Genomic DNA, 21,472 nt, shown 5'->3' with positions numbered 1-21,472 from the left:
TGGAGAAGGGGTGGGGATAATTCATCTTTGTATATACTGCAGACACACTGGGAAGGGACAATTGTAAATAAACTTGGAAAGGTGAGGTTTTTTTTCATTAAAATGTGTACAATAATTATTTAATTGGCCCAAAGAAATCCTCTTTGAATACTTTTGTGAGCAAGTGAAATTAAACAGTTTAAGAAAGGTATTCATGCAGTAGCCTGAGAAATACTACTTCCATGAGAAGAGAGAGGAAGAGAAAAAAAATCTACAACTGGATATGTTACTATCACAGATTATATATATCTCACATTAATTAAAGAGTACATGTATTAGGGGAAGAGTGTTAGAAATAAACAAAAATGCATACCCGTGTTATTTCAGAGGTTATATCTTTAAGGTTTGAAAATTCATTAATGGTGACTAAAAATGGAATGTGAACAGTTTGTTTGTTTGTTTTTTATGGAAGGGTAATGGGTTCAGTTTGCACACAGAAAGTTTGAAATTAAAATATTCTATCTAATTAAATACTAGTTGAGGGTTGAAGATTGGAGTATTAGCTTTTTGGGAAAGTTCAAACTGAAGATCCAAGGAGAAAAGGTAATTGTTGCTATTAATGATGCCTTAAAGAAGAAAGTAAAGGGAGGGAAAAATGAGAAAGGAAAATAATCACAATTTTCTTCTTCTTTCAACTATGTTACCTTTTTTTCTTCTTCCTTCCCTTCTATTGGTAGGTATGTCCATAACTTCCCCAAATTATAAAACCCCTGACCATGTGCCCAGAATTGTGTATTCCAAAAACACCACGCCATCTTTAGGTTCAAGCTTCTTAAAAGGGAATTCTCAAATTTCTTAACTTCGGTAATTTGCCTCTGTTGACTCCATTACCCATAAATTAAGGGTACCTAGAGAATGAGTGACTTCTACAAAGGAAAAGTCCTCTTCTGTGAATTCTCACTGGAATTACCATTGTTTAAATATAGTTATGTTACCTAATTAATCTAATGTCATTTTTTGAAGTTTCATGTTCCTTACTTCTCCTTTTGGTTGTTTCAGCTGACTCACTTCATAGTACCTTCGTGTACTGTCTACTTGATAATGTCAGAACGTGTGTTTAAGTTAAAAAGAGCTTTATTTCTAAAAATCTTGGGCAGTCTGGGCTGATGATGTAGATCTTCTGAGGGAGAATGATGTTTGCTTCTGTCACTTACCTATGAACCTTACACGTGACGCTGCTTTTTAGTTTAATTTCTTACATTGGGATTTCCCAAAGATCACCTGTTTATAGCTAAATCCCAAACATGGGATATGTTGAAAAAGTGGCTAATCTATTTAAGGAGAAACATTTTTCCTCTACACAGGCCAGAATGGTGGGTTCCAAAAACACAGTCCATCTCTTTAGGTTCTCATAAGGGAAATCTCAAATTTCTTAACTTCTGGAATTTGCTAAAGACAACTTCCCTTGTCATCAACCTTTTGCCAGTGGGCTGATTTATTCTTATCCTTCTTATAATATGGATTAACTTTATTCTAGTCCAGTGTTACCTGGGGTTCTGTAGCACCCCCTTTTCTAGATAAGCTTTGATCGAATATCTGTGCAATATATGCATCTTTGATTGCTTTGATCTATAAATTCTTAACTTCTATTTTTCAGAATTTTTCTTTGTTTTTTTTGCTGTTTTTTTTTCTTTGTTTGTTTGTTTTTGTTGTTGTTTTTTATCAACAGCTCCATTACTTTACCATGCATTTCTGAAAACAAGAGATAGTCAAACAGGGTTTTAGCAAGTAGTCACACTCACTTGTCCATCATTTTGTTAGAAACTAGAGACCCAGTGCATGAAATTCATGTATGAGTAGGGTCCCTAGTGGCTGTAGGCTGCCAGCCAGGGCCTCCCTTCGTTCTTCTCCGCCCACTGGTGGTCAGTGCATGTCATAGGGAGCATTTGAACTCCTGGTCGGTCAAACTCCCGAGGGGACATTTTGCATATTAGGCTTTTATATATATAGATAGATATACATCTTTCAATTTGGAGTAAAACAATTTCTAGATTCTTCATCTATTTTATGGAAAAATTTGGAAAAAATTTATTGAACATCTCATCTATTTATTGCCATTGTCCTTATTTATCTTGTCAAAATAAATGTTCACTCACCTTTCACTATGCAATGCTTCCTCTCTTCCCCATGTATGTCTTCTTGCATTGAAATATTTTAGTAGGTACTCAAAATTTTGTTAATTTATATTTTTAATGTTGTAATAACAGTGTAGGGTATACTTTTTGTAACAAGGTTTCAAATTTGGGGCAAAATATATCTCTAGCTGTTGTCTAATCAGGTAGCGCATATAAACCTAGCATGTAAATATGGAACAGCTGTCTGAGTGTGAATTTTCTCATTAATTGACAAACAAATTTCAAAATATTAGCTTGAATGAGTTCTTTATTTGGTCTGGTTGTAGAAGTGCATAATAAAATGTAACATTTTGTTGTTAGATCATATTTTACAAAACTTTCATTTCTCTTTATGGGCAATAAAAATTGAGGTAAATAATTTCTGTTTAAATAATGTGGTTATAGATCATGTAGTAAAATCTTAGAATTCATGTTTAAAACCATAATTAATTGTCACTCAAATATTTTTTTCAGCTCTTCTTCAAGTGACAATTTCACTTAGCAAAGTAGAGCTTAGTGTGGGTGAATCAAAATTCTTCACATGTACAGGTATGTATTACAAATATTTTCAGATAATTTGTTTTATGCTTTAATTATTTAACATAATATATTGGCAAAATTTAAGTTGTGGCAAAACAATTCTCTAAAAATAAAGTCTTATCATTGGTTTTATAATAATTGGAAAAGTATCAATTATTATATTTTTCATTTTAAACAGAATGAATTTTATTTCTGTTAACTTTATTAATTTTGGATGTCAAACTAGATCATTTATTTGGAAAATAATTTATAATCAAATATAATGCATACATATTGATTTAAATAAATTAAAATATTATCTTAGGGTGAATGTAAATATTATAACTTTATAAATATACAAATATTTATAAATATACAATGAATAAATTAAATAAGGTACACTGCAAATAAGTTACACCTGCTGAAAGTTTTAGGACAAAGCAAATCAAATTTATCCTTATGAAAAGTGATTTTAAAAAATAGTTATTTAATCAGGAAAAAATTGCAAGATTTTTGTGACTAATCAAAAGTATCAGATGTCATAATGCTTCTGGGAAATTATATGGACCTCATTCAGTTTAATTGCACACATGCAGAATTTTCCAGAAGAGATTTAAATATTTAAATATCAAATTTTAATTCAGCACACTGTGGAAATCATGAATTGATACATTCTACTTATATTAGTGTCATCATATTAATTTTATTCATAAAACCCTTATCCTTAGTTTTTTTTTTTAAAAAAAGAAAACTTTGTTTTTAGTTTTAAAAAATATTCACTTAGTGCCTAAATGGCTTTCTAGAGTATTTTCATATTTTTTCTATTTCTGTTTCTACTTAAGCAATTCACAACTGGATTTAAATAGGATTTCCTGATATAAAATGCATTATAAAGTTATTTTGAGAATGACATCGCTTATTATAAACATTATTAAAAATATATACAGTTACAATAACATATGTATCAATCATATCCATAGTATATAAGCTATATAATATACTATAACTACATATACTATATATTTTAAATTATATTATATTAATCATATCTATGAAAAACTAATAGAGGCCATGAGTTTTTATACATTTGCCTTCATAAAGTTTAGAATTGATAGGTGTGTTGATACATATTTTTGTATATTGACAAATGAAAAGCAAGGGTGAAACGATTTAACATCATTTATTATGTCAGCAGATCATTGGTATAAGCATATAGGTCATTGTTTCTAAATGTCATCCGTATTTTATATACACAAATACACAGTTATATCCAATAATCACAGAAAAATTAAATAACTTAAAATTAATTTTTAGAAATTAAAGTAAATAGTATTTTTATTCAATTTGCATATTATAATAATATACTAGTAAATTATGTAATGTAATTGCCTCTGTATCTGCCACATAAAGTCAAATTAAGATAAAATTTAAAAGTATGAATTAACATAATTCAATGGTACTGAGTTTTGCTCTAAATAATAAGGTAAAATAACTAAACTTTTTTTTATATAAAGATGTATAACCAAGAATTATACTGTTATCATGGAAGTGTCCTTATTTTTGTTAAATATACATACTTGTGAAACAAGAGTCTAAAAATAAAGATGTGGGGAACCCGTGCAAATTAGAAAGCTTGCATGTATTTTTTCCTACACATTGGTGACTTTGGTGTCATGACTCTATAGTTTTATTGTACCCTAAAACACAGACACCTGAAACACAATAAATAAATATACCTGAAGTTTATGCAAGTTAGAATGGAGTCAGATCCTCAGAGAACTAAGAGTATGTCATATGTAGCAAAATGATTTTTATACTGTGTTTTCAAGAAAATAAAAAGTGTAATTGTATTTTTTAATTTCTCCAGTGGGTCACTCTTATCAGGAAAGTAACATGAAAAGTTTTATTGAAATTTATGAATTATTAGAGATGCCAGAAAAAAATAATATGATGACCAATCTATGAAAATCCAGAGTAAATTCTCCATAATAATAAAGTTGTATACCATATTATTAATAATAAAAATATACAAAATATTTCACATAATATTATCTACATTTTGCTGTATAAAATGAGATTTTTGTATTGTTCAAACTTATGCTCATTTACACTATTCTTTGGTGACATCTCTATGGAGTGGGAACTTGAAAAAAAAAAAAGCTGCCCTAAATGAGTTATCCTATAACTGCTATGGTATTTTGATGTGTTCAGAAAAACAGAAAATAACATAACTGAGATCCATTTAAAATGTAAACTTTCATGCTTTTGCTCTAGCATGTCTAATTTGATGTAGAAAGGATACTAATTTGTTTCTAAAGCGATTTGTTGGGAGAAAAATAAGAAGGAACAATTTTCTTCAAAGAGGTCCTGCAGATGTTAGCTAACTTTATGCATTTTCCGGGATACTTTTGAGTTAGTAGTGTATGCTGCTCCCACAAATTATCTCTCAAGCAATTAGGTGAAATACATCATTTTTGTGACTAAAAGCAAACACAGGAATCTTCAGCTTTTACAAAGAGGATAATAACCTAGATTCTGAATTGGAAAACTTAAATATATGTTTACCCTGTAATGCTTTGGTTGTAATTGCCTCGCAGGATAAGTGGCATTTCAATGCATTCTAATTATCATGTGACTAAATAGTTAACAGTTTTAGCTTAAAATTATGAAAGTACTGATTTTGAGAAAAGAGATTAGGGCCTCATATTAAAAATACTCATTGGTCATATCTGTACAAATAGAAAGACTTGGGATATTTATTCAAAATTCAGTATTAAAACAAAAGTTTATTTTTTATGAGGTTTACATTTTTATGAGCTCTGCTTTATCAGGCAAAAAAATTCTAACTCTTGACCCTAGCAAAGAGAACCAAAGAGGTGAAATCATGTTAGTACTCATGATTCTGTTCAGATATATCTGTCAATAATATATTTCTGACTGTATGGCCAAGGCAGTTTTATAATGTACCTTAGTGAAAATCCATAGATTACTATGGTAAGTATTCAATTATCATAGCTTACATGTTATACCTGATGTTTCCTATGGAACTTTTGGGTTTTGCTTACTCAAATGGGATTGAATCTTCAACATTGGATAAATAAGAGAACATGTGTTCTAACATTTGTGTTTACTCTCAATTTGGTAAGATTTTCAGATTTCCAGTCTTTCCCTATTTAACTTTTTTTCAAAATTGTTAAAAACTGTTACGTAATAAGTAAATGCCAATGCAAAAACAAACACTTGAATCATATTCTCAAACATTTCTTTTCCATGATTCTTTGCAGCAATTGGTGAGCCTGAGAGTATAGACTGGTATAATCCTCAAGGAGAGAAGATAATTTCAACACAGAGGGTGATGGTACAAAAGGAGGGTGTCAGGTCACGATTAACCATCTACAATGCAAATATAGAAGATGCAGGGATATATCGTTGTCAAGCAACAGATGCCAAAGGCCAGACACAAGAAGCTACAGTTGTTTTGGAAATTTACCGTAAGTCATGTATTTATTAGTTGATTAAAGTTGTGGTTAAAAATTAAACACAAAATAACGTGTGTTTAATAAAAACTAATAGGAATTAAGAACTATTGGAGTAGGCAGTGTTCTTTAGACCTTTACAGATGGCAGCTTATTCTATTTTACAATACTGCATCTCTAAAATAGAATAAATAAAAGGAATTAGTTAATCAACATATAGATGGAGACAATTATGTCAGTTAAATAATATAAATGAAAATTTTTACATTTTCTCAGGGCATTAAGAATCTGCTGGGTAAATGAAAAACAGTAGTTCATTTAGTGGTATGAAATACATGGAGTACTTTTTCACTCTAAAATAAAAGGTTATAATTAGAACCTGTGAAATTGCCGATGTGAAAGCAGTGACCAGTCTGGAATAGAACTGGGGAAGAGTCAGTGAACAGGAATAGACAGAGGAAAAGCTGAAAGCTCAACTAGTGTAGACGGATATCTAGCCAGCTTCTGCACCACCAGGCCTTTTGTTAACAAGCATCTCCATGCATACACTTCATTTTATGATTTGAAATTCATCACTTCTTTTCCCCTTCTCACTCTTAGGAATCACTACCCTCATTAAGAACACTGTTGACTATCTGGGTTTGAAACCAGGCTGCATCACTTCATTTAGTGGTCTTAAGCAATCACCTAACCCATCTGTCTTTAGTTTCTTCACCTATAAAATGGGTATAATAATAGTACCTACCTCATACATAGATTTTTTGAGGGCTATATTAATATTACATAAAGAACGTAGAGCAATGCCTTACAATTAATATGTGGTAGTTAGCATTTCTACCAGTGAAAAAATTATAAAGATTTTTGAATACTAGCTTATAAGGTATCGCTTCTTAGAACTTTGTTTTTTATTATTCCAGGAAAAGGATTTTTTTTTTAAAGCCAAAGTATATCCCCAGCATGGCTTCCTCTTTGATGAGCAGGGGGATTGTTGGCACATTGTCGCCCTTGTTTTCTTAATTTGGCCTCTCCCCCCACCCCCATTAGTTTCTAAGCTCATATTTGGAAATATTTTTTTCTTTTTTTTAATCTTTATTGTTGAAAGTATTACACAAGTCCTCCTTTTTCCCCCATTAACCTCTTTCAGCCCACTCCCACCCCCCCCCAAGGTCCTTACTACTCCATTTTCTGTGTCCACAGGTTATGCATATATGCATACAAGTAAGAAATAGTTTTCTTACTTTATATGTTGCAAAGGAAGATCCACAATATTTTATTTGTGAAAATAAAGAAATCTATTTTTTTTCCTCCGCAAAAACACTGAATTACTTTTGTGAACATTTCTCATCAAGCACACATAGCCTGTTCATTCACTAGTTGGCCACATTTATTGGATGTCTTCAACATGGCAGACAATATTCTGAGTTCTATAGACTCAGTAATGATTAAAACAGGAGATGTCACCAACCACTAGGTGCTGATATTTTAGTAAGTAAGCTTTGAAAAAATGCATAGATGCTACTATCCATGGTATAGGACAGTGAGAGTGGGAAGGAAGATGGCTTTTTTTTTAAATATTTGGAGGTCAGGCAGGCAGAAATGGGAAGGAATTTAAGACATGCAAATGCGGACTGTTGAAGGAATTGAAAAGATGACAATTTACCTGGAGCACGGAGTGCAGGAAGAGAGAGAAATTGGGATCAGAGTGTGGGACAGACTTCATTCAGTTCATACAAGACCTGGGGTAGGATTGTAAGGACTTCAGAATTTCTTCTCAGCGATGTGGGAAGAAGTTACCAGGCAGAGGAGTCATATGATCTGATTTAAGGTTTTCCATGATCCTGTTTTGATTAACTACTTCATTATCCCATCAATCAACACAGATTCTGGAACAGGTTATTGAGAGAAATAAGCGATAATACTTTTATGGTTTGTTTTGCTTTCTTTATACAGAAAAGCTCATTTTCAGAGAAGTGGTATCACCTCAAGAATTCAAACAGGGAGAAGATGCAGAAGTGGTTTGCCGAGTTAGCAGCTCGCCTGCACCTGCCGTCAGCTGGTTGTACCATAATGAGGAAGTCACCGCTATTTCCGACAGTTAGTATTTTGGTAACTCCCTACGTTATATGTTCTAATAATATTGCCACCTTTTCAAAAACTGAATCTACCTGACCAAATATGGAAGTTGGAATTTTTTTTAAATATATTTTTATTGATTTCAGAGAGAAAGGGAGAGGGAGAGAGAGATAGAAACATCAATGATGAGAGAGAATCATTGATTGGCTGCCTCCTACAGGCCCCCTACTGGGGATTGAGCCCACAACCCAGACATGTGCCCTTGACTGGCATGGAACCTGGGACCCTTAAGTCTGCAGGCCAACTCTCTATCCACTGAGTAAAATCGGCTAGGGCATAGAAGTTGGAATTTGTGACCCTAATTGTCAATTGACTATTTTGAGAACCTTAAAGTTGTATATCAAGGGTGGGCAAACTATGGACCTCAGGAAAAATTCAGGCCTTTTCTGTTTTTGTAAGGTGTTATGAGAGTACAAATAAGCTTAATAGTTACATATCATATACTAGAGGCCTGGTGCACCAAATCTGTGCACTTGGGGGGGGTGTCCCTCAGCCCAGCCTGTGCCCTCACAGTCTGGGAGCCCTCAGGGGATGTCCAACTGCCACAGAGGCGGGAGAGGCTGCTGTGGAGATGGGAGAGACTCTCACCAGCCATGAGCCTGGCTTCTGGCTGAGCAGCGCTCCCCCTGTGAAAGCATACTAACCACCAGAGGGAAGCTCCTGCATTAAGTGTCTGCCCCCTGGTGGTCAGTGCACAACATTGTGACCAGTCGTTCTGCCATTTGGTCAATTTGCATATTAGGCTTTTATTATATAGGACTAGAGGCCTGGTGCATGGATTTGTGAACTGTTGGGGTCCCTTGGCTTGGCCTGTGGGGATTGGGCCGAAACCAGCTCTCTAACATCTCCTAAGGGGTCTTGGATTGGAGAGGGTGGTTTTCGGGTGATGCACCCTGGAATCAGGCTCCCTCATCTCTGGTTCTGTGTGCATCACCCGAGAACCACTGCTGCCAAGTAACTGCAGCTTGGCAGTTCCTGCATTGAGCATCTGTCCCCCTGGTAGTCAGTACGCATCATAGTTACCAGTCAGACTGTTGCGTAGGCTTTTATATATAGAGATGGCTGTTTTGAGCAGCTGTGACACAGGTGGTTTGACCTACAAAGCCTACTATAGTTATCATCAGGAGATTTACAGAAGAGGTTGCTGGCCCCTGATCTATTCAAGAAAAAAAATTACATGCCAATAGTACAAGGATACTAAGTAAATTAAGGAATTAATCCTGATGCATTCAAATTCTACATATTATCATTCAAACATGATTCCATGGGCTCATTATACTTAAATTGAAAGTAACATCTATATGAATCCTGTTTATTATTCTGGCACTGTTCTTTCAAAGCCACCTACGTGTTTTAAATATTATGGTAAGATGCATATGGATAATAGGAAGAAAAGTACATGCATTCAAATTGTCTTTAAGATTTTGATTCAGACTGAGCTAAAATCTAGATTAATACGACATCTGATATTGAAAGCATAATTTGCTTACATTATGCTGCTTTACCACTGTGCGTTGGGAGCATTTTCAATTTAGAATAGTTTTCAATGCACCTGCATTTCAGAGAGATACAAAATAATAGAATCTTTTAAAATACTTTCCCTCTTGGATGATTTTGTTTTGTGATTCTGAGATTTGAACTTTTACAACATAAAGGAAAGAAAGCCGAATATCTGTTTTTGAAAATAAACAGAGAATGTATCATAATTATTTATTAATCATTTTTTTAATTTTGAAAAAAAATTGGACTTTGATATTTTTAAAAAGCTGACTAAAACTCTTCTATTATAATGTTAGTAAAAATAATACTTTATTTCCTCTTATTTTATTTTAGGATAACTGCTTCAGATTTTATTAACAAGCTACATGCATAAATTAGGCAATATATTTTCAGCTTTTTGCCTCTCAATAATAAAAAAAAGGTAGTTCTTTTATGGCAATTAAATGACAATGTCTAAACATTTTCAGATTGCCTAATTGGGGGCTTCAAGTGTGCATCTGGTTTATTGTAAACCTTCATTGTAAAAAGTATTTGAAATAAATTGCACTTTTTAAAAGATGCCTAGAACAAAAGCCTTGAAGCAATGACTGATAGTCAAGTGTAGTGTGATGGAGGAGTGATACCTCTAGGTTAAAGCTTACACTTTTTTTCCTGGATCCTAGGATTGAATGATGAGAAGCTTGGATTCCTTTATGGCAACACTCTTTATTTATTTATTTTTTTGCCCTAAAGCTTAGAACAACTTTTCTAACTGGTCTGTACCTCATTCAGATTCTTCATCGGTAAACCCTGGGCTATTATATCCACTTTAAATAAGACACTAGGCATATAATAAATATTTGTTCAATGAACAAACAAAATATTTGTCACTATATTCATTTTTCAATAAATGACATTTTTTTCTCATTCCTTCTCATTGATGTTTTACATCTTGGGAATCAATTTTACCAAAATTATATGCGTTCATATTATATAAAAAATCAGAATATCCAATGTGGATGAAGTTATTAAACTAGATTTAAAAATGAAATGTAACCCTGAATTGCATGGTAGGAAAAATTTTTTTAAAGAAAAAGGACGTAATGTTGCTTTCACTGGAGGACATAAAGGGTGTAGATGAATTGTGAGGAAGGACATACTTTTCTAGCCTCTTAATATCAGAGGAACATTTATTATCCAGCAATGTGTATGTTTATAATGAATTTTCAAGAAATAATACTCTCGCCTTAACCGGTTTGGCTCAGTGGATGGAGCGTCGGCCTGCGGACTGAAGGGTCCCAGGTTCGATTCCGGTCAAGGGCTTGTACCTTGGTTGTGGGCACATCCTCAGTAGGGGGTGTCAGAGGCAGCTGATCAATGTTTCTAACTCTCTATCCCTCTTCTTTCCTCTCTGTAAAAAATCAATAAAATATATTTTAAAAAAATAAATACTATTCTCCATCTGGTTATACCTCACGTGGTCTCTTTATTAAAGCGACTGAAATAAGATTAGGCTCACAACTATGAAAGGAACAGGTATGGGGATTTAGAATAATGTAGTGTGCCCAGGTAACTTCCTGGAGCCTTCGTATGGTACAGGAGTAAAGTCTAGAGTCTCCAGATGAAACCATGAAGACTTGGAAATGTCCATCTCCTTAGCTGTGCTATTGGTAGGAGGTGTGTGGCAAATGCTCAGAGTTAAAATTCCAACGGAATATTTAAAGTGGAGTTTTCTATGTTGTTTGTTGAAAGGAGATTCATATGCTAAAGAATCCAAGCATGTAGGGAATAAAGGTGACATTTTTGTTATAAAAGTTTAATATCCTGACAATCATTGTCACTCTAATAGAGTAAAAGAATTAGATTATCTGGTTTAAGGTTTTCAATGATCTAGATTTAACTAAGTATTTTATTATAGCATAATTAGTGCAGATTCTGCAATATGTTATTGAGGGAAATAAGCAACGACTCCTTTATCTTTGTTTTACAGAAAAACTGGGCTATTGCTGATGCCCATTCAACCTCAGTCAGTTTGAATGTTATCTCTGAAACTTTCTAAAATGTTTTGATTATTGCCTAACAAAGTGCCCTTTCTGCATCATAAACTACAGATAAAATCATACTGTTCAATAAAACGTTTATGTATTTTACTTCCAGTATAAGATTCATTCAATAGTTATTGAACACCTAGTCTTCAAAAATTAGTATGCTACATCATGGTTATTGATGGTTAACAAGGTAAATAAGTTCACTGGCTTCAAAATACTAATAATTGGTAGAAAAAATAGATAATTCAGTGAAAACAAGGTATGCTGCTCTCTATGATAAGTAAAGTGCAATAACAGAGGGTGATAAAAACAAAACAAAACACCTAAACTAGTTCAAGCAGAGAAGGGTTTCCAAGATGCCTGCAGAGAGAGAGATGTGACCTTTAAGTATGAACAGGTAAAAAGTGGTGGAGAGAACAGCACACACAGTGGTCCAGTGGTGAAAGACAGCATGAATGGAACTTTTCAGAAACTAGAATCTGTTCATTACATATTCTAGAATTTATAAATAGTACAACTAGAATACATATACTAATAAAGTTAAGGTATTATTTGTTAATGAAGGGCTAATAAGAAAGGAATCTGGAAAGGTTATGCCAAATCAACACAGCCTTGACATATTGGCTAAGGAATTTGGAATTTTTCCAAAGGGGACATGACTGAAGGATTTAAATCAAGGCAGTGACATGAGCTGACATATATTTGAGAAGATTATTAGTGATTCAGTAAGGAAGATGAATTGGCTTGGAGTCAAGGAAAAACTAGGTTCTGAGAACAATTCAAATCCTAATGAAATAACTGCTGGTGGGAGAAGGAGATTGTGACTAAGAATGATAAAGGGAGGTGTAATAGGACATGGGATTTGATTGATATGCAGACTGAGGGAAATGGAGAAGTCAAGGTGGATATAAGACATTTCACTTGGGCAAATAGTTCCATGACTTATATTTACCTTGGGCAATTAGTTCAATGTAAAGACATTTGAAGACAGAGCTGGGGAGTACCATATGATAAATTTCAGGTGGCAGTAGTGAGCTAAATTTTAAAAATGGTGAGATTGAAGTACTTACAAATCTACTCAGTAGGTACATCTGATAGAATGTTAAATAGTTCTGGAATTGACATATGGTCTCGTCCAGTGGTCGGCAAACCACGGCTCGCAAGCCACATGCGGCTCTTTGGCCCCTTGAGTGTGGCTCTTCCACAAAATACCACGTGCGGGCGTGCATATACAGTGCGATTAAAACTTCGTGGCTCATGCGCAGAAGTCGGTTTTCGGAAAGGAGATAGATGAAACAAGTATACAAGATGAGTGTGGATGGGAGAGTTGGAAGGGGTCAACCTCAGCGAACGTACCTCAATCAGATTGAGGACGTTTTTAGCAAAGGCCAGCTTAGGAGTACCCTAATTAAGTTAATAACAATGTACCTACCTATATAGTTTAAGTTTAAAAAATTTGGCTCTCAAAAGAAATTTCAGTCATTGTACTGTTGATATTTGGCTCTGTTGACTAATGAGTTTGCCGACCACTGGTCTAGTCTGAAGAAAAGGTGAGTCTCAAAATATAGATGGTAATTGAGGTCAGATGAGTAGATGAGACAAGCCATCAATGGCTATGGGATGAAAAGTAAAGAGGACTTAGTAAAGAATCTGCTTAAAGAATCACAAAACAAATACCTTATTGGGTATTATCTCATTTCATTTAATACTTATAGCAATAATGTAAATTTCGGTTTCTGTATTATTGAGAAAAATCAGTTAATTTCTAACAGTTATTACTTCTAATATCCATAGTTAATGTGTGATTGACTGAAACAATGCTCTCCTCAAATGTTTCTGCAAACACATAGTAATGATCTACTTTGGTTTAATAGTTTGGTGACACCATTGAATAGGGACTTTATACACATAGTAACAATTTGACATCCAATTTTCATGTAGTTTGCTTTCTGGATGGAAAAATTGTATGTAATTAAACATATACAGTAGTATGTATTCATTTGGATTTAGAAGATAATACCTAGTTTCCTAATATTCTAAGTTTTGTCTCAGACAGTAGAAATGATCTATGAAGTGGCCATTTGAAAAATAATTTTTCAGTTGGAAGGAACATTGATTTATTTCCATTGAAATATGTATTACGTAGATTCTAACTCTTCTTTCTCTGTTTAAACAAGCATTGCTTTTCTCATTAAAATGATGCTGCCCCTTACTATTTTTCTTAATAAAATCAAATCATTCAGTAACATTATAGTTAAAAGATTATATTTTAATAAGTTAGAATATATGGTAATAATATCACACTGATCTAAGAATGATTAGTGCATTCTCTCTGAATTTGAACTTTTTTACTTATAATTGCTTTTCATTTTAATATCCAGCCACATGCTTGAATCAAGGATCTGTTACTTGACTTTCAAACATTATGAATTTTTAGGAGTTCTGAGTTACTGTGTTATTCTTTAAAATTTCTTGCAGATTGACTTTCTTTCTCTCTGATATTTCTTTTGATGAGAATATTCACCAGGGGAAAACATCTCCATAAATGCTTTTTTCTCTCTTCTTGGAGTCAACATAAGAAATAAACATTATTTCTTCTCCTGGCCTGAAAGCCTTGTGTCTGTAGCTTTATAATCAATATTGTTTTTCTCTGAGGGAGCCTCTGAACCAGCACATTTCCGTTTTATATTAATTACCTCTTGCTTGCCTGTTTCAATGATCTCCTGTAGTCTGATCACTGCCCTATTTGTAATTATATCCCAAACTTCTCCTCTTGCACTAAGGATTCGCTGTGGCAAATGAACCCCAAATCTGAGTTGAATCCTAAATCACCTAATACTATAGCTGTTTATTTCTCACTCATGCAAAGTCCAGGTGGCATCAGGGGTACATTCAATAACTGATGCATCTATTCAGGAATCCCATCCAGGGCTGATTCCTGATTGGATGCATTACTTTACCCTTTTCTCATGTGGCTTCCATGTTTGCCTTAATTTCCTAATCAAGCCATCAGGTAGGGGAAGATCAGTCACCATTGGAATAGCTCCAAAAAAGTAACCTTTAAGAGTTTAACAGGCAATATCCTAGAGGCGTACACCTTAAAATAATAGCATATCTACTTTTCCAAAAGGCCCCATGATGTTGGAATGTATCTCTCTTACTCACCAAGGTATCTCAATTATAGTACCAGCAAATGAATGATGTTAGTTATATCTATATATGCATTAACTAATGGAATTTAGGTTATTGCTCCTACAGGTTTCAAAGTAGGACTAGATGTCATAACACTCTTAAATTGATAAGAAGGAACAAGGTCTTAACACTGCAACAAAACTGTGATGATTAAAAACTGAAGCCAGATATGGAAAGTACTGACAGGCTGAGATGCCGCTAATGATAGCCAGATTATTTTAAGCAATCACTAATGCATGCTCTATAATAGCTTACTTTTACATGAATGCATGTGCACACAATACACATATAAAGGAACCTTAAAATAATATTAATGAAGTCTAATCTATTCATTCCTAAAATGGATTATCTTGCATTTAGAAAAAAAGAAAAGCCTTCAAGTAAATTCAAGATATGACCATTATACATGTCCTCTATGTGACTTGAATATTATTATATCATTAAGCTGCCTCCTCAGGGTCTGCAAAATTATTCCTTTAATTATTGTGCGAGGAAGGATATTCAATCAATTTTCTAACCGTTTTCCATACCCAAGTTGCTTCATACAGTATTTGCAGTCAAAACGTTTTCATGTTTGCAATATCTAATCTGCCCACATTGTTCTTTTGTGGATCATTTCTGCATTCAAAGTACCAAGGGGAAAATAATAGCCTAACCATTTTATGTAGAAATAAAATCTTGAATGCATTTTAGAGGAAAGGTGTAACAAGTCAGTGTGGAGTGGAAAAATTGAAGTCACAAAATTACATTTTACTTTCAAATTTGGATTTGTTTGTTGATGAAATGTTCGATAGTGTCAGACAAGTGCCATATTTTTAACTCTTGGCAATTTGGAGCACACTGGACTCTGCCTTCAATTACTGATATAATTTCCTCCCTTTGCTTACCTTCCAGATCGGTTCGCCATGTTAGCCAACAATAACCTGCAGATTCTCAACATCAATAAAAGCGATGAAGGTATATATAGATGTGAAGGAAGAGTGGAGGCTAGGGGTGAAATTGACTTCCGTGATATCATCGTTATTGTAAATGGTAAGCAGAGAAAAATTTGTACATATTTTATTGCTTTGTTTTGGCAAAATGTTTATTAAAAAGGCTACCATGTAAACTCAATGCTCAAGAATTCTCTAATAAACTTCTATGCGTAGAGGAAATATTCTCACCTCAATGATAGCATCTGGTATATGTATTATATTCTCAAGGACAGGATCCACGACTTATTTAACATCATCACCCCTCTCCTAAAATATCTCTGAGAAGATAGTTGCCTTTGCTGACACTGTTGTTGTTGAAAGAATTCCAAATGAGACATCCTTAAGAATTATACTTTATTTTATTTTGATATTACATGAAATACTTGTTGCCGTTCCTTATAGTAATCCATTTGATAGTCTTTGCGGGCTTTCTCAAATTGAATAACTGAATCTATAAGCTTACCCTTTCAAGTATTAATGGACCTTAAAAACTAAATTTCTGGCATTATGATGGCATCCCCTTCATCCAAAATTGGTTTCTCCTGTTATATCCCCTGCCTGCATTACTGTGACATTCTCGGAGAACAACAGATATATTTATGTTATAATACATGTAATCTAATCTCTTATCAAGGCATGGCCGTTGTATTTCTTTCACATCTCAAATGTACTCTTGTCTCTGTAACCATGCCTTTCAACAGCTCTGCCTTTTCCATTTTTTCCCCTTGAATTGATACAAATTGTTTTCTCTACTCTCGGTCTCACAGTTCCAACTTCTTCTCCATCAAACCTTTCAACCCTTAAAATTTGCATGAGGTTCTCATTGTCTTCAAGACAAAAATCAAAGCCACTTTTCCTGGCAAAGGAAGTGTTTTATGGTCCAGTCTTTTCTCCCTAAGCTTTGAGCCATGAGCAACCTATGGCTCAGCCATATGGCAATACTCGTAGTAACACTACATAAATGCACTTTTATGTTTTTCTTTTTCTTTATAATACCAAGTAAATAATAATTATAATCACAGGATTCTATAAGAATAATATAAACTATTATTTTTATAATAGACAAGATATGAATTAAAGAGTTAGCTACTTCCTAAGGATTAGGGAAGAGACAGGGGAAAATAAATGTACCTACTTCCATATCTTCTCCCCGAGTTATCTCTCTGGTTTCTTAAAGAGACTGAGAACCCTAGAATTTTCACATAGATCTAAAAGAGTTACTTGGTCTGTCCTTTCCTGGAACCAAGGTAGTTTAACCACAATATTACTCTCAAAGAGAAAGAAAATATTGACTCGCTGCCATTTTTTTATCCTTCTCTATAATTAAATGGACTTTGTGAATAGCAATGGAATGGAATGGTACATGTGGTGTTGGAAATGGAATTCAGGCAAGGCTGGTAGAAACTACACATGCTCCTGGGGGAACCAAAGCACTAGCCTTTAGAGGAGATCTAGCTTTACAGGCCGTTTTTAGGCATGCAGCCTGGAAGACTATTTATTAAGAGTACCTCAGACTGTAATGGTTTTGACCTTCAATATAACAGGAATAGTTCAGTGCATGAAGATAGGTTTAAATATAGAGTTGTGTGTATGTATCTATATCTATAAGTACCTCTAATCTCTTTCTCTTTTTATTATACACTAGAGGCCCTATGCACGAAATTCATGCAAGAGTAGGCCTTCCTTCCCCCGGCTTCTGGCACCAGCTTCCCTCTGGCACCCGGGACCCAGGCTCCCCTCACAGAGGGAGACCCTACCCACCTGCCACAGCCTGGGCCTCCCTCTTTGGGGCAATCATGGAGCCCCCCAATTGATTGCCCTGCCAGCCGGTGGCCTGGGCCTCTCTCTGCCGGGCGATCATGGGGTGATGGCCGGGTCCCTGACCAATCATATTGCACCCGCCTTGGCTGGCCTGGCACCAGTGGGTGTTCTAGCATGGTCCCGGATGGTCGTTCAGATAGCCGTTCCACTGTTTGGCCGTTTGGTCAATTTGCATATTACACTTTTATTATATAGAATAATAAATAGAACTGACTTACAGTAGCTTTACTAACAGTAGCTATTCAGTTTGTTTATTATTGCCGTTATTCATTAATTCTTGTCTACTGTGCTTTGTTTTCAAAAGAATTGAAGGTGGCATATATAAGTGTATTTTGTCATGGGCAAATCCTTGTGCTCAATATTCTCTTATAAAAATGGGGATTATAATTTTAGTTTTATATATATATATTATATATATATTAAAGTTTTTTTTAAAATATATTTTATTGATTTTTTACAGAGAGGAAAGGGAGAGGGACAGAGAAGTTAGAAACATCAATGAAGAAGAGAAACATTGATCAGCTGCCCTCCTTGCACACCCCCCTCCTGGGGATTTGCCCGCAACTCAAGAGTACATGCCCTTGATCGGAATCGAACCCAGGACCCTTAAGTCCACAGTGACGCTCTATCCACTGAGCCAAACCAGTTAGGGCTATATATAAAGTTTTTAAGTGCCAAGTTTAAGATATGTAAATATTTGCTACTAATATGGTACACATTTATGTAAAAATTAAATTATGAACATCTTTTTTACACTAAAACATTAACTTGAGTCTGATATTAAGAAGGAAATACATTTGGCAGACATAGCATGTTAACCACTTGTATCCAGTCTGTGAATATAATTTCTGTTTTAATACATTTGTAACATGTTCTAATCTGTTTCCATAGATTACCTATGTTTGTGTATTTATGATGTCATTTATTTTGAAGGAAGGGTTAGTCGGGTATGAGCCCATCCAATTGACAAAGTTTGGATCATCAAGCCTTTCCTGGTCTCCATTCTATCTGGAGTTAGTTCTATAGGTTTATTTTATATTATTCCAAGGTTCACATGCGATAAACACTGGAATGTGTTCTTGAAAGTCACTCAGATCAAACATGTAGGTTAAGTTCTTTTTGTCTTCAACACCCTGACCCTCCCCAAAGCAAAACATTCTCCTTCCGCATCCTACTTTCCTCCAACAGAATCAACTAGAGAAGAACCTCATCTGACTTCTGCTTGAACATCGCTTTATCTCCGGTTCTAATTAGTCTCATTTTCCCTTTATAACCACAGGCTCTCATGCCTTAGAATTCTTGAAACCTCTTTTTTTCAAAATAACACAATAAAATCAACCATCGATTTATTCCTCTTCTGGATGAAGCAGTTGGACCCTGCCAAGGGATGGCATTGACTCGGGACCCCAGACATGTGTGCTTTCCCTCACATGCTGCCTTTACTTCAGCAGAAAATGATTCCACTCCAGTTTTATTGACTCTCCTGCTAACTGGCTCCTTTTAAATCTTGAGGTCTCCTTAATCAGCTTCCTGTATTTTTCTTTCTTATACAAACTCTTGAATATGTTCACTGAAAAGTTTGACACTGCAAAAATAACAATATTACAAAAGCAAGACTTTTATCCACATTACCTTATTTTTCTTGTTACATAATTTGACTCATTCTATGTCCTTCTTCCCAACTTACATTGCAAGTTTTCTCTCTTATTGCATCTGATGTGTTTTTTGTTGTTGTTGTTGTTGTTGTTGTTGTTGCTAAAAATGGGACAATATTATTCTGTATTACATGATGAATGTGAAAATCTCAGGATTGACAATATAAACAACAGTATGGCACATTATATTCTACTCTAATTACACATCATTGTTACAATTTAAAACAGTTTCATTTAGGTTTACAGAGCACATACATGCCTGTTTAACTAATAATAGCTGCTGATATTTACTGAACCCTCATTTTGTAACAGAAGGGTGGTGGGCACATAATGCAGTATACATATGATGCATCATAATATTGTGCATTTGAAACCTATATAATCGTATTAACACATGTCGCCCCCAATAAAATTAATTAAAATAATAATTTAAAAATAAAACAATAAAAAAGTGAGTGATTTGGACTACGTGCTGGAACTTATTGGTGACTCCCCTTCTCCCTGGCTAGACTGAAGTCTGACCAAATGCTCCATCCAGTTCACCATTTCTTCATGTCTACTATTTCTTTGCCAAATCCTGGCCCTGGAAGACACTCTGCTCTTTATCCTACTGTTTGCTCTTTGCATACTTTCCTTCACATTTTCTTTATTCTAATATGTACTCCATTTTTTTCAATAATTACCTGAAAGATATCCTTGCTAACTTCTATAGCACCAGCAAACTAAATGTTAAGTTTTTTAAATCCCCTCTATGGCTTGCTGTATTTCTCAATACCTGTGTATAGTTTTTCACAAATATGTATTCTCCTACGTCACTGCTTATTGCCATATGAAGTATGCTGCTACCTGTGGGAGGAGCATGCCTCTCACTCAATTGATGATGTGACTTGCTCTGGCCAATGGCATGTAAGCAAGCACAATATACACTGTGGCTGCAATCAAGCTGGGAGAAGTATCTCTTGCTTTTGAACTTGAGGAGATATATATATATATTGCTGAGGGTGGAATATATGAATAAAAAATGTGTGAGGATATGGATAAATTCACAGGTACATCTGGTTGAAAATTTGAGAGAAATCTTGCCACATGACTTTAATGTTTTATTTCTAATTACCTAGCATTCCTAATCTGGCAAATATTGATGTACTTTTAAAAGTTCTCAAATATTTTTCCATATTTTCATATGGTTATACATGCTCTTTTTTGGATTTTAAGGTGTGTTTTCAAAATGTCTAAACTTCTCTTTTTATTTTATTTTATTAACCTCTCAGTGGCTGCATTTTATGTTATAACATACTTTAGAATATATATATATATGTAGTATATATATATGTATACTATATATGTATACTAGTATACTAAAGGCCCAGTGCACAAAAATTTGTGCACTCGGGGGGGGGGTCCCTCAGCCTGGCCTGTGCCCTCTCGGGGGCCCCCTCGGGGGATGTCCACATGATGGCTTAGGCCTGCTCCCTGGTGGATTGGGCCTAAGCTGGCAATCAGACAACCCTCTGGCAGCCTGGGAGCCCTCGGGGGATGTCCACTTGCCAGCTGGGAGCAGGCCAAAGCTGCAGTCAGACATCCTTAGCGCTGCTGAGGAGGCGGAAGAGGCTCCCACCACCACCGCTGTACTGGCAGCCGGCAGCCTGGTTTTTTGCTGAGCAGAGCTCCCCCTGTGGGAGTGCACTGACCACCAGGGGACAGCTCCTGCATTGAGCATCTGCCCCCTGGTGGTCAGTGTGTGTCATAGTGACCAGTCATTCCTAATCATTCTGCTGTTAGGGTCAATTTGCATATTATCCTTTTATTATATAGGATAGAGGCCTGGTGCATGGGTGGGGGCTGGCTGGTTTGCCCTGAAAAGTGTCCTGGGATGAGGGTGGGGGTCCCGCTGGGGTGCCTGGCCAGCCTGGGTGAGGGGCTGAGGGCTTTTTTCAGGCTGGCCACACCCCCTTCAGGGATGGGGGTCCTGCTGGGGTGTCTGGCCACCTGGGTGAGTGGCTGATGGCTGTTTGCAGGCTG

At 35.1% G+C, this 21,472-nt stretch overlaps 1 protein-coding gene across 2 annotated transcripts in view; it reads left to right on the top strand.

Annotated features, from left to right (window-relative positions):
- NCAM2 (neural cell adhesion molecule 2) overlaps nucleotides 1-21,472 on the top strand; it is a 394,113-nt gene that overhangs the window by 232,299 nt on the left and 140,342 nt on the right. Inside the window, exons 2-5 of one of the 2 annotated variants that reach the window (XM_006097004.3) lie at nucleotides 2,628-2,702; nucleotides 5,957-6,163; nucleotides 8,099-8,242; nucleotides 15,895-16,032. In XM_006097004.3, coding sequence (XP_006097066.1) covers nucleotides 2,628-2,702; nucleotides 5,957-6,163; nucleotides 8,099-8,242; nucleotides 15,895-16,032 — 564 coding nt within the window. The remainder of the gene's footprint in view (nucleotides 1-2,627; nucleotides 2,703-5,956; nucleotides 6,164-8,098; nucleotides 8,243-15,894; nucleotides 16,033-21,472) is intronic. The other variant, XM_023760797.1, reaches the window with a different exon arrangement.

The sequence above is a fragment of the Myotis lucifugus genome, unplaced genomic scaffold (genome assembly GCF_000147115.1).
Source record: "Myotis lucifugus unplaced genomic scaffold, Myoluc2.0 scaffold_193, whole genome shotgun sequence".
In the NCBI taxonomy this organism is placed as follows: domain Eukaryota; kingdom Metazoa; phylum Chordata; class Mammalia; order Chiroptera; family Vespertilionidae; genus Myotis; species Myotis lucifugus.
This window is presented reverse-complemented; position numbering and strand designations above follow the sequence as displayed.